This window comes from Amblyomma mixtum, chromosome 1 (assembly GCF_055824585.1).
Source record: "Amblyomma mixtum isolate Tamu chromosome 1, ASM5582458v1, whole genome shotgun sequence".
Taxonomy (NCBI): domain Eukaryota; kingdom Metazoa; phylum Arthropoda; class Arachnida; order Ixodida; family Ixodidae; genus Amblyomma; species Amblyomma mixtum.
The window spans coordinates 236,782,848-236,807,705 of NC_143012.1; the positions used below are offsets into that span (position 1 = coordinate 236,782,848).

A 24,858-nucleotide genomic window follows, 5' to 3' on the forward strand; every position below is an offset into this window, starting at 1 on the left:
GGTTGTGAGATTTGGTGGTCGTACTATTGACGTACGGATATCAAGTAGTGACGCATAATAGACAAGTCAATCTTGCAGTGCCTTAAATGCAACAAGCATTTATCCAATGGGAAGGGGGGGGTCGGCCCCCTCTCCCTCAAATCCAGCTCCCCCTTTCTTTATCTGTGGTAAAATTTCTAGCTATGAGCTTGAAATGCAAGGATTACTCTGCTTTCGCAGAACTGTAGATTGTGCGGAAAAGTAAGAGTGATCATAGTTTACCGCGCTTTCAACTGTACCGACCTGACTCGTGCGCCGATTCAAGGGCCGTGAAATTTCACTGTTTAAAATGTCTCTCGCCCTGAATGTCACCATAGCGTTGCGACCCGGCATTTCCGGTGTAATACCTCCATGAGGTCTGAACTTTGCAGAATGAAACTCGAAGATGATGCCAGTGACCTTTTTTTCGTGTGGCTGTTCAAAGCGCTTTGAAACAAATTGTAACCGTCACTGTCACCTCCTGTTTCATTTTATGGAGGTTGTAGATGGGCGACTGAAGAGTAAAGGTAACAACACGCTTGGGGATGGTTGTATCTGACAAACAACCATCTGTTGCCTGCTTGTGTCGCCGTATTCGCTAATGAAATCCTGGAGCTGAAACTCTATATGGCAGTCCTTACATGACGTCCATGATGGAATAAAAAAAAAAAGAAGACTGGAAAAAGCAGGGTACACTGTACGTCCGTCAGCTTGCAATTTGAAAAGGTCCATTATCGTTTTTTTTCTACAAAACCCAGCTTTGCTGAAGGACTCTACCTCCAGGAATCCGTAGTAGTAGTAGTAGACAACGTGGGCAGTCAGATCCGCTGTTGCTTCGCCGCAGTACTGTCTTGACTATCTTATCCAGGAGAGGTTTCAAGACTGCGCCGGTCGCCGCTAGTTTTCTTCTATGCGAGTCACAGTTTGCCGTTGTCTCTTGGGGTGCATCTTCGAAAAACGTAGCGCGAAACACAAGACACAGGTAAGGTGAAGACAGGACACGAGCGCTGTCTTCACCTTACCTGTGTCTTCACCTTACCTGTGTCTTGTGTTTCGTGCTACGTTTTTCGAAGATGCAATTGCTCCGACTAGCCCAGTTTAGCTTACTTGTGCAGTTCCTCTCTTGGGGTGCTTTTCTAGCCACTTAAGCTGTGCCGATATTTAAGGCTCGTAATGCCAATCCACAGCGTAGGGGTTTCTTCCACGTAAGTCTCGCCGTATATGTATGGAGCGGCTGCAGCTACTCTACACACGTAGTGACGTTTCCGGCAAAACTCGCTGCAGGATGGCGAAACCTCATCCATAGTAATGGGCAGGGCAAAGAGAGTCGCGCTGAGGACGTGCGCGGGATCTCTTGCCATCTGCTCGATCGTGCATCGTTTCGTAATGAACGGTGATGTCGCAACTACAGTGATTAGTAGACTGCAAAGTTTCACCTCTTGGTTAGCGCCAAAAAGCGTGTGGTAAGTTCGTTATAGCGGAAGGAATGAATGGTTCCGACCCTGCCGAGACATACTCACTAAGCTGTCCTTATGTACTCGTGTATGTAGTGAGTAGTCACTTTGATTTATTTGCATTCGGGATGCAGAAAATTCACCGCTTTGGTGCTAGGGCTCTGGTAGTGAAGAGCGTGAAGAGCGTGTGACCGCTGAAGGCTCCCGCTTTCCACCGCGCCGGGGGGCCTTGCGCCCATGTTATCCTCATAGGTCGTGACGTGGCGCCTGCTCATGGAAAGCGCGCCGCCGTCCTCGGCCCACACGAGCCCGACCACGTGATCAACAGTTCTCTTCCAGGCGGCCGGCGCGTGATTAGCAGCTGCTGCGCACGTGATTGCGAAAGCGAACGAGCCCGCTCAGCGCGCAGTCAGCAGGAAGGAGAGGGAGAAACTGGCGCCGATTCGGCGGCGGCGCAAGCTGCGTCCTGTCTCGACTCACCTGCGGCGAGCCAGCGCAGCGACTCAGCCAACAAACAACGCATGACAGCTCCGTACAGCCTTCGCGGACAGAGAAGCATATTGTGTTATGCTCGCCCTGTCCACCAAAGCGCATAGTGGCGCGAAGTCCTTTCTCCCTGCGCAGCCATTCGGGCGAGCGCGGGCGAACTCCGGAGAGCGAGGACAAATGCTGTTCGTTGGAGAAAAAAAAAAAAAGAGGGGAGCCGGCGCGCAACGGCGGCAGTCGGAGCCGTCAGCGATGAGAAACTGAGAGGAGGAGGGGCACCAGCGGGAGGCGAGCGAGGAAGAATAACAGGCCAGTTTTTCAGCAATGCAAATGTTGTATGAGCGCTTCGTGAATTATCGAGGCTCCCCCGCCGTGGTTGCCTAGCAACCTCCGCGCCCTGTTTAGATCCCGCCGCCCTTCGTTTCGCCCCCTCTTGCCCACTCCCACGTCTATCTGTCTCTCGGCGCGCAGTGCTCCCCCTCTGCCTTCCTTCACCGTTCTCTCTGTGTATTTTATTTCCCCACTCTTATCCTCTCGCGTTTCGCGCGTACTGCTTTCGCGGATTCTGTTCGTGTTCTTCCTCGCTCATGCTTGTCCCACGTCGTTCGTGGAAAAATAACGTTTTAGCTGCTGCAACGCATGGCTTTATACCCCCCTCCCCACCTCTCGCGCCAGTTTCTTTTTTTTTGTCCGCTGAGGCGTTTCCTGTCCCACCGGTGGTGCTTGTTTTCTTTTGACGTTCTTTGCGGCGCAACTTTATCCTTCGGAGAAGGAAAAAAGGGTAATTGATTTCAGCTTTCGCGACCTTCATTAGAGCCGCCTTTCGTTGTTATCTTATCGGAATTGGCGGCGAACTGCGTGCGTGCTTGAGGCGCGCTCAACTACGACAGTGGAGTCGCGTAGCTGCAGCGAATGCTTGCAAGCTTGAGTGCGTTCACGTTTATCTTATCGCTGTTGTGAGCCAAATCGGCGTTTTTTTATAACTGTCAAGGAAGGGCAACGGTTATTTTTTTTTTAAATCTGACGGCGGAAGATCTAATTCCTGTTTAAAGGTAGTTTTGTCGCGAGCTGTTCGTTATCTTATCAGTTGATAAAAATGTGGGGGTGGGATTATGTGCTGTTGATTGGGTGGTGAATGGCTGTTCACCGCTCACACTTCTTATCGTTCTGTTTAAATTCGTTAAGATAGCGCTGATAATAAAGTCGAATTGGAAATATGTCGCAATAAACGTGTGGGCGACGTGGTGTAATAAGCTTGGACATGCGAATGGTAAATGAGGTCGCCTCACAATGAGTTCTTATCTGCAGCTGGTTTGAGATTGCGAGCTCAGCGAAGAACAACAGCTGGCGTGGCCTTCCCGCCACGACGCAGTCAGGCATGATGGCGCCGCGGCGGCGGCGCATGCATGTGGCGGCCGAGGTCACGCGCGCCAGCAACGCCTGTATTCGCTCCGAGTCACGCTTCAAAAGCACGCCCTCCCACTATTCCTCCTCGCCGCTGCCATGGCAACGCGAAATGGGACCTATTCGTCTCCTCCCTTCCTCTCGCGAGCGGGCGATGGGGTTTTGTGGCTTCCTGCTGACGCAGGAGTCCGGAAACCTCTTGTAGGCGTGTGCTGCTTCTAGCTTATTTTTTCTGGCTCCCGGCCTCGTCGACCGTGCCCGGTTGCCATGGCTACCGCCTGTCGGGCCTCGGAATGGGGACTACGAAGGACTTTGCCGCGCCACGGCTGGCTTGCGCAGGAGGGCGGGTGGCGGCCATGTTGGCTGTTTTTCTCCGTCTCCTGGCTGCCTTCTCTGGTTTCTCGCTCGTCGTCCTCACCCCCTGTTCTTTTTGTGTGTGTTGCATTGGTGCCTTAGAAAAGGGCAACGACCTCTGAAGGATGGGCGGACTTTTCTGTTTGCTTGGGTATATGGAGCCCGCAGCTTTTATTTGTTCCTAGGCTGGCGTTAAGATCTCTTCAAAAGGGCAGACCTCTAAAGGCTCCTTAGGAGGTCACCGCCCAGTCGCTTTTGGCGTGTTGAGGTTCTTTTTAGACGGTAGGCTCGGAAGTGACAGCAGTTGATTCTGCCAGCCTTGGGGAAAATTCTGACATGCCCCATTGGTGCTGCTGGCGACATCTCTTGGTCGCTCGCGAACGTGAACCGAGTTGGCGACGTGGCGTGGACGTGTGCCATGATGTCCTTTCCCTCGTCCCTGCGAGAAGTTTCTGGTCGTCCTTCCGTGAAGATTTGTGCGATAATTTCTTGAGACCTGCTGTTCAACATTAAATGCTTGTATGGTAGCGGTAAAGATCTGGATGGATATGCATGGTGCTCTCGGTCATTGGTGGCGACATAGTTTCATGTTCCGTTGGTCAGTACTGTAACCATTCTGAAAGCATTAGCCTTAGTGAAGACTAGCTATTTCATCCTGTTTCGGTGCTTGGCCGTCAGCTTGTTTACAAGTAGCCAGCCAGTCTCTATCAACCAAGGATAGGCGGCTGGTTTCCATCCTGGAGTGCGCTTGACGTGGCCCGATATGGACGCGCGGACTAGAAACCCCCTTTCTTCTTGCTTGTCTTTTGTGCACTCGCTCGTTTTGTATTCATTGCGGAGCGACGCCTCTCACACCTTTTGATAGGGACGGCGCGTATCATTAGCGCCCTCAGGGCAAGGGGGAAAAAGCGAATGGGATGGGCGCCCGTTCATTCATTAGGCATTCAGGATGGCGATGAGCAAGCTCATTTGGTACAAATGGCCAAATTTTCTCGTCCGCGCAGTCGGCGAGCGTTGGCGCTAAATGGAAGTGGGGGAGGGCAGTTGTCGTTGGACCGGTCTCTCGACTGTCTTTCCCCGGCCTCAGCCAACAAACGTGGAGCTGGGGGTCTGCGAAGCGAGGAGAGTTGGGTGTCGGGGATCGGTTTTTTACGATCCGTGCGTCTGTCGCGTTGCTAGGCGACCATCGATGCGTGTTTGGGCTGCTTCGGGCCAGCTGCGCGCTGCCTGTATCAGGAGGCAGACTTGAAAGCGGTTTGCTGGGGACGGGGTCGGAGAGGGGGAGCTTAGCTGGAGCTCATCAGCGCGGTTGCTAGGCGACCGGTTGCGCCCCTCCCCCCGTCCTCTCCCCGCCGCTTTTGGCTGCTGCTCGGCTTCTTTTGCTACGTTTATTTTGTAGCATGCCTGCGCACTGCTTCGCCCGCGCTGTGTGATTCAGGTCGGGCTCGTTACGAGTGCCGGGGAACCGCTATCGCCGGGATGTGCGCTGTGCTTTTGCGCATTCGATACCATTTTGGTTGTAGGTTTTTCTTTACGAGGAAAGGACGAGAGGGGAGATTAGGGGAAGGGCCGTTTCTTTCAGGTAGCTGAGTTTCGCTTGGCCATGCGCCAGCAGAACCGGTTCCCTTTCGTGCTCCCGCCCGGCAACCTTCTCCATCTCGCCCCGGCGGCCACTTGTCTCGCGATGGTACTTTTTTTCGTTAGTTTCTTTCTTGTTCTGTCTCTCTTTGTAGCGTGGGGTTTCGGTCCCCTCCCGTCCTCATCTGGAGCGGCCGTTGGCTGATGTTCTCAGTCATTGCGTTCAGCTTTTTCCTTTCTCACTGGAGGCGACTCCTCTCCTGCTCACTAAGCCCCCCCCCCCACCCCCTCTCTTCTTTTTTTCTGCCGTTTTCAAAACTTACATGATGGAAAAAGTGCATTTGGCGTCGGCGCGCTCCTTCTTTTGTTCGGTGCAGTGCTCCTTCGCTGCGCTTTCTCTGGTAGGGCCTACTTTATTTTGTTTTCATGTCTCACTGACACGGGCGGCAGCGTTTGGAGGCCGCGGCTGCGGCGGGAAAATACTTTTTTTTTCGCTCTTCTTTCCTGGGCACGCCTCTCGATCTTGCGCGGCCTTGATGCACCCACATCACTGGCAGTCTGGAAACAAGCTTTGATGATAGGCCTCCCCCGCGGCCCTCTGTAATCCCCCTTGATTCGTCGTCTCTGTGCCGGGACATCTCTTCGCTAGGGGAATCTGGGGCTTCGGGGAAGGTCGGGCCGTACGTGGCGCAGCAGATTGATTTTTTTTTTCTTTTGCACTGTGCCACGCTTGACCTGGGTCTATCCTAGCTTTGCGTTGGATAGCAGCGCTCCGTACTTAGCGGCGGTGATAGCTTGAAAGGAAGTGCATGATAATGTGAACTTCGAACAATTTCCAGAAACAGCGCGACTAGTTGATCCCGCTTGTCTGGCGCTGAACACAATGAAAACGCACGATTTATCTTTGTAAGTGCTTACGTGGGCTTAGTTAGATACTATTACTGGCGAAAAGCCTTCATTATTTTTTTTGTCTCGCAAATGTTTTGTTAGCTCAGGGGATGCCATCATCCTCATATGTAGGCATATTGCGCTTAGTGATTCGCGAAGTGGGCATTTGCGTTCGGACCGAAATGAAACCCATGCGCGGGTACGTTAGGCTTAACGTCTTACTAAGCCTAACTTGGTCGTTAATTTTGCACATGACTGTAATAGTCTGCATTGCTTCAAGGAAAGATTGTGTATTGAAAAGGATGATTTTTTCCAATAGTAAGGTCTTAATGCATTAGTGTTGTTAGAAGACCAGTTGGTTCATGTTTGAAGTTACGTGGCGCGAAAGAGACACGGACAGAAGGAACGAGCAAGACGAGCATTGAATTGCATTCTCTGTTTTGTAATATGTCGGCTTTTGCTGTTCATTTTGCCTTATCAGAGAAAGCATACTGTGGCCTTTACATTTTGGTCATTCATTTCTTAATAAAATGGGAATCCTTTTGAGAAACCTCAGTATTTGTTTGAGTTTTTTTTTTCAGAATCAGCCAACCCATGTGAACAAAGGATTAAAAAAAGCAGACAGTTCACAGACACACATGAAGGTTCTCAAAATATTTTTCAGATAGATTTCTTATGAATATAAAATGAGACAGTGCTACAAAGGAACAATTCTGAGGGTATTATTGTAGTAATTTATATTTAAAAATTGATGTCTGTTTAGGTGTGGGACAGTATAGTTGGAACATGTTCAAAATATTTTATTTTGGTGACCTGCATATGTCGTGTGCAAAAAAATGGAAGCCGAAAACAGTCTTTCGCTTTGAACATTTTGTGGGGATGTGGGTGGGATATTGGGTATGAGCGCAATATGAGTCTTGTGATAATAAGCTGGCTTGGCAGTACGTTACTGTTGAAAGCATTGTACCTGCCATTATAAAGTTCGACGTAGTCAGTGATACTCCTGCAACCTTTTCTGGTCTCAGTGTCAGCTAGATAACTGGCTGTAGTTAGGCTAGATGATGATGCAAGACAAGGAAGGGAAACAGTGCTTAGATGCACTATTATTTGCAATGTTCTCACTACTAGCGGCTGTGTGTAGCTTATCAAAACCTTTGTCGAGTAATCATCGTCACTCCCAGAAAAAAAAAAGTTTTCAGTTCATGTGCTGGTATTCCAGTGAAAGGCGCGAGTCTTTGTCATGCAGTTCAGAATTTTACAAGTGCTACTCACTTTGGTAGTTTGTGTGCACAGTTGTAGCAGAAAGAGAGAAGTGCAGTGCTTGAGAAGCAATTTTTCATTTTTTAACATTTAATCAAGTTTTGCTGTCTGTGGAAGTGAATTGTTGATTCAAAAAGTTCACAGATGCCCTGAGGCATTCAACATCACATTAAAAAAAAAAAGTTCACAGGAAACGAGGGCAGAGGAAAGCAAGAGTGGCTCTTATTCTGGCATTTATCTTGTGGTTTGTGAGCTGATGAAGGTCATGAAGACGCGCCAGCTTGCTCGAGTTTTGGGTTTAGAGTGATTCAGTAAGCTTCAGTGTGACATTTTAGAAGTTATCAAGGTACACTTGAGGAGGCTACAAGAATAACTTCATTGGAGTAGATGGATTGGTAGTGGGGAACACAAGGTTGACTCACACCCCTTTGTTGTCTTGCCCTTGTTTGCAGTCCGATGCGCCGAGTGCCAGCAGGAGATCTCCAGCCCAGATGTCATCAGCCACCTTTTTCTGATGGAGCACCTGGCTAGCAACAGCGAAACCAAGACGGGCGAGGCCAGCCGGACGCACACCTGCACCAGCTGCGAAGACAGTGCGACTGCCTCTGGGTTTTGTATGGACTGCCAGGACTGGCTGTGCCAGGCCTGCATTGATGCCCACCAGCGTGTGCGTGTCACCAAGGACCATACGATTCGTGCCAAGGATGAGTGTGAGGGTGACAAGCCTGCAGCTCTGGGCCAGAAGTACATGTTCTGTGAGAACCACAAGCAGGTCAGTGTCTGCCTGATTGGTTAGCCGAGTGGGGACCCTTCGTATCTAAACAGCTTGCGGAGCTGCATATTCATATAGCCAAGGTATAGGCATTGCTAGCTGTGGGCACCAAGGCTGCTTACTTATTGGCTTTTCCAAATTGGAGATAATGGGGACTCAGCGTGTGGAAGAAGGAAGAAGCTTCATTCATTGTGAAAATGGATAAGCACTGATTTCTAACAAGTGCAGTGATTCATCTGATCTGACTGCCTTGTTCATAGCTAATGTTGTGCTGGTACGTTCCTGTGCTAGTGGTTTGTATGAGGTGCTCAACATGGCATGCACGTTTTATCCATTTTTTATCGCAGCTGTCTTGTATTTTTAGGCTTAGACATGCAAGCCAGGAAAGAGTGTATAACGCTCGAATGAAATGTGAAGGTTCTGACCGCTGGCTGCATATGATATTCGTAAGGGTCGGACTTTTTGGTTTAAACCAGAAAAAAAAAGTATGCTGAACTAAATTTTCAAAATTTCGGTTTTATCCAAAAAAGATCAGTATCCTTGACGGGCTGCACCACAGCTAGCGTGAGCTGTTACTCAGTCAGAGGTGCATGTGAACACAATATAGGAGTCATGGGCGTGGTATGGTGGTGTGCCATTGTATGAAGCAGCACAGCTGTGCATTTTGAGACGTCACTTCATTACTTCACATGCGTCTGCAGACTGGAGGCTCCACCTTACCGCCAAACATCATCTTCTAGCATAGCACTATTCGTTTTCGTCACCTGCTTGGGACAGTTACTTTGGTAAGCGGCGTCTCCATTGCATGCGAGGACACTCGAAACCATGCATAAGTGTTACAAAAGAGTGGGATGTTCCGGCTGCTGAGACGCTTAAGCGAAAATTCTTGTACTGCTGTCAACACACAGACCACTTGATGCCCCACCCTTTCACTCAAGCTAGCTTAAAAACGCAGATGACACAGCAGCCTACCTTTGACACTGTTCTGCAGGTGCATCATTTACCTTCCATTCCTTTTTTTTTTGTTGGCATTGGCATTTCCTTCCGCAAGCACTTAGCTACAAGTGCTTAACCAATAATGAATGATCACTTGTGCATAAATTACAGGTAATTGCACTCTCAAGCTAAAAAAAAAAGCTAATATTAAGTGAATGTTCACTGCACATGAACACCATATTAGGCTACAAAAAAAAAGGTAATTTATTGTAAGGAAATATTTTCACAAAAAAAAAGTTCTAAAATAAACGCTACAAAAAAATGTCTGCTGAATTTTCAAAAAATAAAAGCTGGAAAATCAGATCCCTAGATATGAGTAACGTGGCATTCTTTTCACTGTTACTTGCACATTGGCTATGTACTGTTCAGTGTGCTAAACCAATGGGCTTGGGCAGGGCTTGTAATGTGAAGGCAAGACAACCGCTAGCCCTTAAGGGTAACAGAATGGATTCCAAGAGAATGCAAGCATAGCAGGAGGTGGCAGAAAGTTAGGTGGGCTGATGAGGTTAAGAAGTTTGCAGGGATATGGTGGCTACAGCTGGCAAAGGACAGGGTTAATTGGAGAGACGTGGGAGAGGCCTTTGCCCTGCAGTGGGTGTAGTCAGGCTGATGATGATGATGGTGAAAACAGGTAGTGCTGTATTGACAAGGTCTTCTAAGTACTTATCGTGCGTTATGCCTTTTAGCGAGTTACTGTCTGTCCCGTTGTATTTCTTACAGCAAAAGGGCTTGAGTTGTTCGACAAAGGGAGGGAAACTGGCGAGTTTTTCTCTTCATGCTGCTCTGCTCGCTGGCTTGCTCTGCAGGAGCAACTGAAGCTGTACTGCGAGACGTGCGACAAGCTGACGTGCCGTGACTGCCAGCTCCAGGAGCACAAGGACCACAAGTACCAGTTCATCTCATCGGCGTGCGAGCAGCAAAAGAGCAACCTCAATGGCCTGCTGGCCAAGATCCGCGAGAAGCAGTCGTACATCGAGGGTGCCCGCAACCTGGTGAGCAAACGGCACCACGAGATCACCCAGCAGGAGCAGAAGGTCACCAGTGACATCAAAATGTTTGCTGTCAGGTAAGCCCCATCTTTGCCCTTGGACAGAAATACAGTCAAGTCCACTTATAACAATACTGGTTATAACAATATATCGGATATAACAATGGTCGGTCATGGCACCATCAGCTTTGCCATGTGTTCTATGGTAAAATAAACTGCATATAGCAATGCTGTCAAGGCACATTATTGGTTATAACAATTAAATCTTGTAATTGAGTGTCAACCATTACAGAAAAAGAAAAGAAATGCTACAACCACATCAGCAAAACCATGCTTACAACACAAAAGCGCGCTTGTGTGGGGCCGACCAATGGACTAAGCTGGCGCAGCAATGCCACGAAAGCAAAAGAGGCAGGCGTCATCGCGCCAGGAGATCTGCTGCATTGCTGCATTGGCTCCCGAAAGACGCGGGTTCGATCCCGGCCGTGGCGGTTGAATTTCTTTGGAGGAGAAATTCGAGGCCCGTGTGCTGTGCGATGTCAGTGCACGTTAGAGAACCCCAGGTGGTCGAAATTTCCGGAGCCCTCCACTACGGCGTCTCTCATAGCCTTAGTTGCTTTGGGACGTTAAACCCCATAAACCAAACCATAAACCAAACCCTAATCAGTCAGTGCAGCGCGCGTGTATGCAGCCAGCGCGGTTTTTCTCGTCAGCTGTCACCGCACCCTTGGTTCTGCATGCTTCTTGAATTTCCTATAAGAATAGCTTCCAAAAAGTCGGCTTGATTCCTGTGACGTGGAGGTGCGCAAAGCTCCCGGTAGCTCCCGGTGGCGCAGTGATGGCGGTGCTTTGGTCATCGGTTCCCTGAAGTTCGATTTAACGAGCTTTTACAGGCATTGGAACAATCAAACCCCTCTGGGTATTTACTGTCAATAAATGCTCTGAAGTATGTCATCCTTTCTTTTTTTTTTTCGGCACAACCCTGTTATAACAATTATTGGTTATAACAATGGTATTTCCATGGCACTTGAATATTGTTATAAGTGGGCTTGACTGTATTAGCTTTGTGCTGCTTGTGCTATAAGCTGCAAATTTGTTTGATGTTGGACCATGTGTTAACAGAAAAGGGCTGGCATGATTAATGAAGGCTTAGGGTGGTTCTCTTTCTCGTTTCTTTATCTTGTTCTGCTCTTAAACAAGCCAGCTGCTAAATGCTGCTTGTCACGTATCTCTCGCTTTCTGCACTGTGTCTGCCTTTCAATATACAGCAGATTGAATGTAAAGCTATTGGTTTGCCAGTGTTCACAATGGCAAAGAGAAAGAGGACTTAGAACCCTCCTAGTAATCACTGGAACATTATGGTTCTGGGCTGAAATTCTGCATATGCTTCGCGTGTCGCTTGCTGTGCATTTTGTAACCAAACTTGTTGTACTAAGAAACATGTTTTATGTTTTTCCTAAGCTGGTTGTGATGAGCCACATCGCTCGTCCACGTATTATGAGACCGCTTAAACATGTGAACACATTTTTTTTTTTTAACTGCGAAGTTTCTGAGAAAGCTGTATAGCTTTCCTTTGTAGCCGTATGGCTGCTCTCGGGTGGATGCCAATGAGTAATTACTCCCTTATTTTTGTAAATGTGTGTGATTTTCTGCTGTGACTGATTTTTTGGAAAAGCCCACGTGTTGAGATTAATTTCCGATTTAACCTTCACTTTCTAGTATTTTTTACTTTAAAGAAAATGTCAAAAAACCTACACGCTTTGCTAAGATGTTGCTAAGATGACCTGCTACGAAGCTGGTCATGGCCTGGTTTACGAAAGAGGATTTGCCCATAATCTTGTGCGAAGTTGGCGGCAAAAGAATGCGCATGAGATTTGCAAATGTCAATAACCATCTCATTTAGAGGGTATCTGTGCTTGCAGATACCCTCAACTTCAGGTGGCGCAGAACGAGGTTAAATAGAGATCAGTGTGATAGTGCACTGCGCGTCTCTGGAGGGCCGCTAACCCCGGTGACATCTTCCCTTTGTGGGACCCCTGGAGGCGCTCAACTAGAGACCGTATGTCGCTAGGAACCATAGTGTGTCGGGGGCCAAGGCTCATTATGGGTCTGAAAGGTGACAGCCTTGCTGTCATCTTTATTCTCACACTAACAAGTATTCAACTGGTCAAGCACACCCTTGCAAGAGTGACAGTGGTGCCATCCGGAGGAGAAAAGGCCCAAGTCGGTGGGAAAATGCGGGGGGAGACGAATGCCGCAGTCGCCGGCGCTGAGAGGAGGGCAAGGGAGACACTCCAGTCTGGAAAGTACGAAAAATTAAGGAAGCTGGTCAGTGGGGTGACAAGCAAGGCCCGAGGCTATACGGCTGTCAGCCACTTCTCAGGGCCGGAAGTGCCCAAGACATCGGGGACAGCAAATGAACAAGGCCAACTCCTCAGTCCCTCCGTTCCTTCTGACCAAGACTCTGGTGCCAACCCAGTGGCATGTAAGCTTGGGCATCCCAACCCCTGCATCATGTACTCGTTAACATGTAATTCTTGAATATATCCATTTTGTTCCAACCGAATCTAGTGTCGTCTCCTTGCCTCTCCGTCCCGTGTCGACCTGTGCAGTATGTGGGGTCGTCGCATCAGTGTGACGGGCCTTTGTCTACCAGTGGGCCTAGTTGGCTGATGATGGTGGTGATTGTTATTATTAACGTTATTGTGATGCTGTTGCAGGTTCATCACTGAGATCAACAAGCGGGGCAAGCTGCTGCTCCAGGAGCTGAATGATATCTGCAACAAGAAGAAGATGCAGCTCTCGTCCAAGAATGAGGAGCTGATGGCTCTCTCGCTGAAACTCGCCCAGTGCCACAAGTTCGCTGAGGCCGCCATTAACCGCGGAAGTGATGTGGCACTTGTTTTTAGCAAGAGAACCATCTGCAATCAGGTGAGCAGAGTGGGATGACCTGTACAGCGCTCTATGGTTGTGCAAGTTTTTGCAAGTGCTGTGATGGCTGCTTTCACTTAACATATTGCAATCTGTTAGAAAGCAGCTTGTTCACTGGTTGAAAGTAGAGGGCTTAGAAAGCAGCTGATTGCTTTATGCATTTCAATTTTGGCACCATTGTCAACTGTGGACACATTGAGGTGTGCACTCCAATGTTACCAGGTCATCCTTTGCACTGCTTAGCAGGATCTGGGCTAGTGTGAAGCATCACTAGAGGGTCCCCGTGATGGCAAAAGACTTTAATGAAATTGGAATGCTCTGGAGCTATTGCTAAGGTTATGCAGGTTGAATTTGCTTGAGGTGGCAGTTTCATTGCTGATTCTGCCACGAAACACAAGATGCATTGAAGAACATAATGAACCGGCCGTTTGCCTGATGAAAATATTTTTTTTTTGTTAATGCCTGGTTTTCTCACAGCATAAAAATATGGAGTTGTATGGAGAGGAGTTGCTGTCTGAGTTACCATGTTTGGAATTTGCAAATTTTTATTTAGTTGCACTGCCATTGCCTTGGTCCGTGGGAATTGCTATTGTACCTTGAAAAAAAGATCCCTGCCTGTTAGTTATTGCTGCCTTTGTACGTGCCAAGAAGACTCAGCGGCATCTTAACAAATGGTGATTCAGCATGGGCAGAAAAACAGAAATTGCAGGATGCTCGGTGGCGATTTCTTCCTTTTTGTCCATGTTGTGTTGCCATTTGTTGAGATGAATTCTTGCCAACTGTCCCCAACTTTCTTGCCAACTTTACTGAGCTCCTGTGGAGGTTCTGTATGCTATATGCACTTACTGCAAACGCATAATGGCATCTGGACCATATTCTCATTTTGCTTTGGATGTGTGTTTAGTGCTAATTACTACTCTCTCATATTGCATAAGAAAGAACTTGAGGGGCTTGACTGAGGGCAGGCCTCGTGCTTGGAATGTATGACATTGTTGTGAGGACAGTGCTTAGCAATCTTGTGTGCAAAGCAGTGCACAAGAAAGAGAAGGAAACAACAGTGCACAGCAGGAAACTAATCCACCCTCGCTCAGTCATGAACCAACTAGCCCACATGCTACTGTAGTGCAATAGGGCCATGTGTTGTTGCTTCCTTCGTCCTCCTTTTGAGCACCCCGTCATGAACCAACTTGCCCACATGCCACTGTAGTGCAATAGGGCCATGTGTTGTTCTGTTGTCCTCGTTTTGAGCGCTCCGTTTTTGCACCCCAGTTCTGAACCTCTATTGTTACCCGAAAGTAACGCAAACGTCCTGTTCCGGCCGGCCAGATGCGGACGGTGCTGAAGACTCGCTGCGAGATCCCCAACCCACAGCACGTGGTGGACATCAAGTTCCTGTACGAGGCTGAGTTCCTTACGGACTACATTCGGGACCTTGGCTGCATCTTAGTGGACCAGCAGCCTATTGTGGGCAATCCGCCTTGGGCGGCCAAGCCACCACTTGTTACTGCCGCAACACTGAACCATCGTGGTCCCCCTACTGTTCCTCCTGAAGGGGTGCCATCAGCACAACAGCAGCAGCAGCAGCAACAACAACAACAGCAGCAGCAGCAGCAGCAGCAACAACAACAGCAGCAACAGCAACAACAACAGCAACAGCAGCAGCAGCCAGTGAGTATTTGTTTTCTTTTACATTGACAGCTGCTAGTGGCATCAACCTCTAGATTCGCAACATTGGCATAGACATCCGCCGAGCAAAGGAGTGTGAGGGGGGGTTGAAAGGTTGGGGGGGCTGGGGCTAGGAGTGGTAGGTAAGATGCTGTTACTCTGCGCCGCGTGTTCTGTGTTGCTTCCTTTTACTGGCATTGTTTTCATTGTGCATGTAACGCAGTGTAACAGCTACTGCTATGTTCTTGCAGTGCGCAGCTTAAACTTTTGTAAGTTTTTTGTTTGTTCGTTTAGCAAAAGGCTGGCGAGTTGGTTTGCTTTCATCCATAAAATTGAAATTTCCCATGGATGCTCTTTGTTTGCTGCGTCATCTTATGATGTGCCGTGTGTTCTCGCAAACCTGCATCTTCACAGGGCAAGGTTGTTGCTTTTTCATCACGGCTTTTCTGTGCCTGCACCAGGTGGCATTTCTGGAATTGTAGCATGTGTGTGTTTACCACTTAATGACTAACATCAGTACCTAGGCTTATGGTATGGCTTAATGGGAACTATTGGCACTAAATGGAAAGTTCCGAATTTCAGCCCAACTGGGTGGCATTAAGTATCTCTTTCTCTCTCTCTGTCTAATTTCTTCTTCACCTGACCAGCTGTGATGCTGCCTTGTCTATTTCTTTTATCGTTGCTTCTTTTTTAATTTGGCCGGGTACACTCTGATCAGATTTGGAAAGATTTTGCGTGTGTGTAAATTTGTATGTGCGCACCAGTGCGTGGAGAAACTGTTCAGTACTCAAGCTTGACGTGTTTCTGACCAGGATTTGTTTTGAAAAGTTGGGCTTGTTTCGATTCATTGAAATGGATGTTTTGACCACCTTCAAAGCTTGTCTTCGCAATTTTTTTTTTGTCTATAATGGCGTAAACACCCTGCAGCAGGGACAAAGCTCTCAGGTGCCCATGTCAAATGTGGTGCATTTAATTTTTGCCACTAGCAAAGATGTTCCTGCTCCCGTTTCTTATTTGTTCAGCATCCAGTATTTCTACATCTCTATACGTGGTGAATATACACATTGCACTGTGCAGGGGAGCAAAGCACGAAGAGGAGTTTGTGCTATTGCTGAGAATGTTTGCACAAAAGTGGAAATAAAATTAATGATGCGCTGCTTCAGCTAAGCCTATACATTTTGGTGTTAAGCACCGGGAACGTTGAAGAACCCCAGGTGGTCAGAATTTCCGGAGCCCTTCACTATGGCGTCCCTCATAGCCAGAATCACTTGCAGGAGTGCCTTGTACAATCTCCACATTCATGGTAGCAGCAGCCAACATCATACAAGTTTTGCCAGATTAGTATATCATGCATTTGGTCTGCATGAAAACAGTAGACTATGAGGAGGCGCCGCCATAATGGCTGCTACCGTGGTTAGCAAGAATGTGCAGAGAGGGTGAGGTTGTGCATGGGAGTACAGCTCTCTTTTGCTCTAGGCTCAGTATTGGGCGTGAGCTCCACCACTAGAGTGAACAGTGCTAGTGTCGACGTGCCGTGGCAGGTAGGATCATATAACTCTACTGCTGAAGCAGCATGCACTTGACATAATTTATGTTTCAAAAGCTAGAAGTCTTGTTATTGCTCGCTCAATGCTTCAGTGCTGTACTAAAGTAATGAGACGTAGTGTGGGCTGCCATTCTTATTTGAAAGATAGGAAGATGTGAGAAGCTTGGCTTATCAACTTGCAAATGGGCATAGACCTCTCCTCGTTACTGTAGCGGCCAGTATAGTGGTAAATGGACATAGAAGCGCTTGTCGGGCAACAGAAGGCCTGTTGGTAGTAGACAAGTTTCTGCCCATAGGGCTCTCATATGAATAACCCTAGGCCGTACATGTTCTCGTTCATGCCTGAGCCTGTAACATTGCTGCTTCCTGTGCTAGTTTTTGTTGACTTTGTTGGTGAATTCTATTTTCTTTCTTTATATTTTTCTTCCTGGTGGTGGTGTGCAAGCTTAATTTCCTAAATCTTCTTTCACTGCTTTCTTCGTGGTTGGTCTGTGTGCTTGTGATAGCAGCTCAGTGGCTGCCTAAATGTGAGCCTAGATCTCCCCATGTTTTTTGTGACAGTAAACTGCGACGCTGAAGCCTTCATGGCTAGGCTTATACTAAGCCCTTGCGAGTCCATCCAAAACCACGTAGTTTTTCCGCTAATTTCTAAATTTTAGCATGATTAGAAAAAAAAAATGACAAAAAGAATGCACTAGTCTGCTTTGTAATTCATATCAGGTTTTCACTGTAAGAAAAAAAAATCCAAATTTGTTCTTACATGGAACAGTAAAAGCTTATTTCGAGTGGGCATTACTAGTCAGTGACGAAGTCATGCTCGTAAGTCTGGTTCTTCACTGGAAGCCAGTGAAAAAGAATAGATAAGAAGTGAACTTTTCAAAGCACGAAAGTTGCGCCACGTGTGATGTGCATGATACTATTAGTCTCAAATCTGAAGGTGCTAGAAGTAGCATGGCCAGCAGGTGCAAACTAAGCAAACTGCCATATAATATTACTGATGGTGACAGGTTTTTGCTAGTGCAGTCGTGACTTTGTATCTAATACGTGACTTGCATGTAATTCCTTGTTAAGTATCTGCGCGAAAGTCTGCCCGTTAGGACTGCATACGTGTGGGGCAGTTAATACTTGTGTGCTAAACTAAACAACCTTTTTGTCCGCACAAGACCACAGTAGTCTGTGTTTTTGTCTGCGTCCTGAGAGGCCTGAAAGAGGGGGTGCAGTCCCCGTTTCCTTCACTCCAGGCACGAGGCAGTGAGGCGAGCAAAAAAGCGAGGCTGTGCAAACTTGAGACGGAGAAAGAACTGTGTTTGAGAGTGTCGTCCTGCTATGTTCTCGTTCCCTGTGGCTGCTGCCCACTGCAGCCTGTGCCCCGGTACCCTGAAGGTTACCACCCTGCGTCAATGCCGACCGGCCCAGGGCCTGGACTTTACCACCATGTGGGTACACTCTCAGCCCGCTTCCCCTCCTCCCCCCTCACCCCGCCATTGCTAGCCTTAACCTCCTCCTCCTCCTTCTCCTGCCCCTTCTCATGTACTCATGGCTGGACTGCCGAGAGGAAAGGACTGCCCTCTCATCACCCCCCCCCCCCGTAGCTCCTCCTATCTGCCTCGGCTTGTCTGCGAGCTGCTCGGGAAACCCTCCCTGCCCACGGGGCACCGCCACTTGTCTCGTGCCATTGTCGGTTGCCTCAGGGCTGTGGTAGCTTCGATGCATGGTGGTTGTGATGGCGGCGAGACGGGTAGTTCTGAAAGGACCACGAAAGAGTAGTTTACATGCAGGGCGTTTCATTTTATTCAGTACGGGTTCGGCATAAAAGGTGGTGTGAGAGAGGTGATTAAATGTATCAGGTAGAAATTTGATTAGTATTTAGGAATACGCTCAAACAAGATGTCCGGCACCAAAGGATGTGTTCTGGAGCAATTAAAGAAACAGTCTATATTGACTAAAACGAAACACCCTGTATGTGTGGACAAGTGCTGATCGGTCACGACACCACACCAAGTGAGTCTGCTGCATGTAAATGGTGTCTAAAATGACAAAAAAAACGCACCGATTATTTTATTATTTTGTAGGCATTACCTACTCGTTTGCAGTTAATGATTGTCAGCCATGTTCTGCTTTTATGTAAAAGTTGTCCCACGAGTAAAATTGTTGGTTTTTTAGTTCAACAAGGCACTGAGGGTCCCGTTTGGCAGGTTTTAAAAGTATTAGCAGTGCTGACAATAGGACATGGGGAACTATGCCCCCCGTGTTTTGGTTTTGGTACTGCTAGTTAACTGAAAGATTAATTTGCTGTTTCCTTTTATATGAATGCATAACGTTTCATACCTATATATCACATGCTCATAATATATGTGTGTGCATATCTGCTCTAGGGCCACATGTCTCTAAAGGTGTCAGTCAGCTCTTGTCCATGTTGCATATCTGGTGACCTCTGTTTGTGTTGCATCTCCTACCAGAGTGTTAGTGTTGACTGTTCAACCAGTAGTTGTCCCTCTTCTCCACTTTCCGAAGAGTTGACAGTGGCACGTTGTCTTGGTTGACTGCTTGATCCCTGCTTGTGTCCTGACAGCTAAGCTGAACCTTCATGCCTTTGATAACTACTTTCTACTGACACGCTCTGGTATGTGTCGGCTGTTGTGGGAGAATGCATGGACTGCTAGTCCCTTGATATGCTTTACACGGGCTGGTGAATGTATCGTGTTTTGGCTGTAACGAAGCTGACCGTTATGCGGAGGAATGTTGCATGCAACCAGAATAACATGTACAAGCCTTTAGCCTCTATGCCACATTAGAGAAGAATGTAGGCTTTGCCTACTCTTGTTGCGATGCTTTGTGGCAATATCAATTCTGCTTTCATTTATTGTTCTGTGATGTTACACAACTAGGCCTATCAAAAAATCATGCTGTCGCTGTCATGCGAAATTATCACGTTGATTTATTCATCTGAATGATTGTATCGGCGATGTGTGGTTGCCTGCTGAAACCGCTGTCTTGTAGATTCGTTAGTGCATTGGCTGAAGTTTTGTTAAGGCGGTGTTGAAAAATTGTGCTCATGACTTTAGGTTTTTATATATGCAGCCTCTCAAAGTTATTACAACTTTTTTGCCTTGGAATCTCTAATGTTTTTTTTTTTTGTGCAGGCTGTACCAGTGACTCACTTCATGCCTGCCATTGTCACTGCTTCGTCATTTAATTTCTGCGTCTCCCATGGTTGTTGGATCTAATTAAATGACATGTTGCTATGCAGCGATTCTCTAGCATACTTCAGCCTTGTGGCTGTTGGAGTATAGCATCAGTGCGGGTGCAAGGAACTGTTTACTGCAAATCCTCAAGCCTAGGGCGCATACTTAGAATTGAAGCATGCTTGGTTTCAGCATTTCACTGTTGCTCTTCTGAATTTAGACTGTTAAAAAATGAGGGTCAGGCATAGAGTATAATATAAAGTGCACTTTGAATTCAGATAGATGTTGCAAATCAGGCTGCTTATTGAATTTAAAGGGACCCTGAAAAGCTCTTTGCCAAGGTTAGCAAAAGCCCACGAGAGATCGGTATTCCATCACTTGTCGCCGCACCGCAAAAATTGTTAAGCGAACTCCATCAACACCGAAGATATCGCCGATTAAAAATGATGTTCCTCCTCTCCCCCACATACCACCCTCAACTCATACACGCTGGGCTCGCTCCGAAAAAAAAAGAAAAGACGGGCCGATGCTCCGCCCATGCATACGTCAGGCAATGGCGCTCTGCTTGTTTACTTCCGGTGGTCGCAGACACATGTGCGAAAGTGAGTGCGATTCACTGCGGTGCGCTGTTGCGAACGGCGTCGCAACGTCCGATCGCAGCTCGTCGCCTGCGTGCAACTTGCTAGATGTCAACGACGAGCCGCGCGCGGCAGACGCAACGACGGGAAGCGGGAGCCAAAGCGAGCACGGAGAGCGGCAGCGTCGTGATGACGTACAGCGCGCTCCTCAGGGCGCTCGGGGCCGAGCCACACCGGGCCGGCCTGCCAGCCTTGATGCCGGCCGCCGGCGAGTGAAAAACGCGCTAGTATTGTTTGTTCACGTTTATAGCAAGCCCTGGGATAGATGCATGTCAAAAATGCATCACTTCTGACGGTCGTTGGCCAATACCGAGCTGATCGTACAAGTGATGAATGCGATACTAGCAAATTTCATCTCATAGCCGCTTTGGCGCTGCTGCGGCGCTTCGCCTGCCGCCTGCTAGCTCCGTTGCTGAAGGCGTCGTGGAAATCGAATATATATTCTATTATGGGACGAGTTCGCAGTAAAGCGATGTGAAGAGTAGGCCTTTTGATATAGCGCAAGCGACTTCCGAAGCGCCGTCAGCGATGCGAAACCATTAGGCCTAGCGACGACTAGGGCAGCCTGGGACCAGCGCGCAGTTCGTCGCCCGGCGTTGCCGCAGTCGGTGTCGTTGCCGAAAGATCCACTTTTTAACAGACATGTTGTCATTGCTCGAATCTAGAAAGCATCATCTCTGGTAGAATGGCTGTTTTGTATTTCCTTGTGCGAATGTCAAGTACACCGAGCATGCCGGCCGGCCGACCGGCCTGGATCAGGTCTGCCGGCGTCATAAAAAATGAGCTAGAGTGTTGTTGACGTAAATAATAAACCCTAGGCAAGAAATGTGAAAAATGTGTCATTTTTGATGATCGCTGACCAATACTGAGCTGCTGGTAAAGGTAACAACTGTGATACGAGCAAATTTCTGGCCACAACCGCCTTGCAGCTGCCGCTGGCCTGACGTTGGGGTCCGGCTCGCCTGGCGCCCGCTCGCTTCGCGGCTGAAGGCGTCGCGGAAAGTGACCATACTATTACTTTATTGTAAGATGATGCTGTTGACTGTAAAGCGATGTGTACAGTAAGCCTTTTATTATAGCTCAGGCGACTTCCGAAGCGCCGGCCGCTGCCTCTTCGACGCGAAACGAGCTGTAGGCCTAGCGACGACCACGACAGCCAGGCAGCAGCAGAGCTCGTCGCTCGGAGAGCCCGCGAGCGGTGCCGTTGCCGAAAGCTCCCAACATAAGCAGGCATGCTTTGTCGCTGCTCGAGTATAGCTGGCAGTCTTTCTGATGACGATCGGTGCCGCGCCGTCCAAGTTTTCGCACATCTGTCTCCTGATTGCTGCTCGAACAGCATGGATCCGGAGCTCGAAGCGCGGCTGCGTGCAGCCAGCGCTGAGATGGGCTTCGAGCCTTTCAGTACACGCCATACCGAGACCCACAGGGCGACGACAGCAGCGATATATATAATTCTAGTACACTATAGCAGCGACTCGTCGGCGCAGCTAGGAAACTCGCAAAGGCGGGCGCCAAGATTTGACGAAAACACATGCTTTTGTGAGCAGACGGATTTCCTTCTTTACCGGAAGTACCACATTAATTTCAAGAAATGCGCTGGATTCTTACGTCTGTATACGTCTGTTTTAAAAAAATAATAAGCAATCAATAAAATAATATTTCAAGGAGCATCAGTGCTCAGTTTCAAGTGAAATGTTGCAAAAATTGCGCGTGACGTCAATTGGCAGAGCCAATGAGAAGGGTCGCCCAGTCCATGGCCAAGGCTGCCCAGTTTACGTCAAGTGGTAGGGGCGGGTAAAAACGCGCGGTGAGGTGTCGCCCTAATCGGCTGTGAGCGGCAAGTTTGAAAAATTGTTTGTAAATTATTGGTTCCACGCGCAGCTTTCTGAATCAGACTAGAATACTCGCAGAGACCACCTCTACAGAGTTGTTGCAATAAAATATGATCGAAGAAACCATTTCAGGGTCCCTTTAAATCTATTGCTGTTTTTGAAAATTGAGAAGTACTACCCTCTTGACTTGGAGCATCTGCAGTGCCATCTTTATGGTGGTTACAAAGGTCTTGGCACTTTTCAATAAGATGGAGTGCTTTATTAGCACTCAGATACTCAGTTACTTTTACTTCTCATTTGAACTTTTGCTCACTCATCAAAGCGAAAGCTACTTGGAAAATGCCAGTGTGTGCAGTTTACAGTGATAATATGTAGACAGCAATCTTCGGTTGTGTACCAGTGATCTATTCTTGATGTTGAACCAGACTGTATGAATATCTTATCCTGATTTATCAATGTTTAAAAGCGTTAAGAGGGAGTCCTCAAAATTAGAAAGTGTGCCAGCATGTGTGTTGTCTCACTCTCACTGCCCCCTTGTTATGTGAGGCATTGCAGTGGCACGCTTGTGAGATAGCCCCATTGCGGCCTCTCTTCCTTCTCGTGCAGTTTTCCCAACAGCGGCAAGGGCCAATGGTGCATGGCATTCCCCCCGGTGTGCGCCCGCCACCCTACCCCACGGGTAACCCATACGCTGTGCCCGCGGGCTACCCAGGCCCCGGTGCACCGCCACAGCTGCGTCACCTGCTGAACCAGGGCCCCATGAACCAGAAGGGGACGCCACCGAGCATGGCTGCCCTCAGTCACATGGCACGAATGGGTCCGTCGGCTGCCGGTGGCTCATACACCCTCCAGAAGGGCATTCCACAACCGCACCCGGCACAGGGAATGCGCCCTCAGCCGGGCATGAGACAGCAGCATGTGAGTTCTGTTGGTGCTATTTGTTTATTTATTTATTTATTTATTACAGTACCCACAGCGCCGTGAGGCATTACAGTGGGGGGGAAGACGACTCAAACACAGTCGAAAAAGCAGGAAATGCAGATAAAAAGAAGATAGGCAAGCAACTGAATTTACAATCAAACAAGCAGACAGGTAACACTTTTACAATCATTGAAGAAACAAGGGCTCAATTACAATGCATATTTCGCAGTGAGGAAAAAAAAACATCAGTGGAGGTAATGGTAGCAATGTCATGTGGGAGTTTATTCCATTCTCGAATTGTTTGGGGGAAGAAGGACATCTTGAAGAAGTTCGTTTTACGCCTGATCTCCTTAATTTTAAAGGCACGATCAAGACGCGGTAAGACATAATCGGGATGTCGCAAATAATGCTCCCTGTTAATACCAGTCTTATTGTGAAAGACACTGTGGAGAAATTTTAGTCTAAGAAGTTTCCTTCGCTGCTGGAGTGATTCCCATCCAAGATCATTCTTTGCAGCGGAGACGCTAAAATTTCTGGAGTAGTTGGCATTAACAAGTCGCACGGCCAAGTTCTGGATCCTTTCAATCTTGTGAATTCTCCCTAATCTTGTGAATTCTCCCTAATCTTGTGAATTCTCCCTAAGTGTCTTGCATTGTGTGCTTGACTGTAATCAGATTGTTGGGTGAGTCAAATACGTTCCAGATTAGAGTATGCTGCCCATGCAGTGTTGCCATGACAACAGTGTCGGTGATGTGAGTAGTGCTGAGCTGTACAGATAGTCATGCTCAGTCATGGCAGTCATGCCAGTGTGATGGCTACTGCCAGTTTCACCTGATTTGCAGGATATGTTGCCGCAGTAACAAAAAAGAGGAACACTTCTTGGTTCTCTTTTTTTATTTGTGCTCTTTCTGCACCTCTTGCTGCCTCTTTAGTGTAGTGCTGGAGAGAGCTTGTAAAGCTTGCTGCTTTTTTGAGCAGTCCCAGTTTTTCTGTTTTGGTAAAAGTCTGCACCACAGAAAGCATGACACATACATGATGGCAACTCTCTTTTTGATCATTAGACATAGTCCACTAGACAGCAAAGTTTGCCTCCCCGTACACTGCACTTGTTCCATGGTAGTTAGCCCGCCACTTTTTCGTTCACTAGCAGTCGGTGCAGAATGTGGCTTGTTTGAGCTGCTTCTGCTCTCTTTTTGAATGCACCTCGTGTGTCCGCTCTTGCAGGGGGTGCCATCGCACCAGGCACTTGCTGCTCAGCAGGCAGCGCACATGAGGCAACAGCAGTTGCAACACCTGCAGCAGCAGCAACACCACCAGCAACAGCAGCAGCAGCAGCACCACCAGCAGCAACAACAGCAGCAACAGCAACAACAGCAACACCACCATCAGCAACAGCAGCAGCAGCAACAGCAGCCACACCACATTCCCCAGCAGATGCCATCCTCTTCCGGTGGTGTTCCCATCACACTCAACTCGAGCATCACCATATCTCCAGTCACCACAGACAAGTCCAGGTGGGCTTTCTGATATGCATTAATTCGTTCATTTTGGCGGCACTGAGTAGAACTAGCCATTCTTCACGTCAAAAAACGCCAACCAACTTGTAACCAACGTGTACGATAGCCACCATACATTTTAATGAATAATCATTTGGAGCATGGGAGGTATGTTTCGAACGTATATATTCACTGCTTGTTGTGTTTCCCGTGGAGTATATTGGGTTCTCTGTTCTGAATGTGCGGAATTTAAAATTTTCCGCCGCAGAAAATTGGGGGCCTTGTGAGTGGCAGTTTCTTAGCTGGTGCCTTCAGCTAGGCCATTATCGCATGTCATGTATTTATTAGTGATTGTAACTTGAATTATCTGATGGTATTTGGCATTTTGGGCTCAAGTTTACAAGCTTTGTCTTTTAATGAAAAGCATGGGTGCCTGTGGCCCATTT

General features: G+C 48.0%; 1 protein-coding gene across 10 annotated transcripts in view; it reads left to right on the forward strand.

The window, feature by feature from the left end:
• The window catches only part of bon (tripartite motif-containing protein bonus), a 151,189-nt gene that overhangs the window by 88,666 nt on the left and 37,665 nt on the right, over nt 1–24,858 (forward strand). For 6 of the 10 annotated variants that reach the window (XM_089565026.1, XM_089565033.1, XM_089565036.1 and 3 more), the window contains exons 2-8: nt 7,895–8,214; nt 10,017–10,276; nt 12,919–13,129; nt 14,456–14,797; nt 17,702–17,776; nt 22,602–22,913; nt 24,141–24,430. In XM_089565026.1, the coding sequence (XP_089421152.1) occupies nt 7,895–8,214; nt 10,017–10,276; nt 12,919–13,129; nt 14,456–14,797; nt 17,702–17,776; nt 22,602–22,913; nt 24,141–24,430 (1,810 nt within the window). Of the gene's footprint in view, nt 1–1,921; nt 2,268–2,320; nt 2,740–3,470; nt 6,201–7,894; nt 8,215–10,016; nt 10,277–12,918; nt 13,130–14,455; nt 14,798–17,701; nt 17,777–22,601; nt 22,914–24,140; nt 24,431–24,858 lie in introns of those variants that run through there. The other 4 variants (XM_089565082.1, XM_089565044.1, XM_089565075.1 and 1 more) reach the window with 4 other exon arrangements.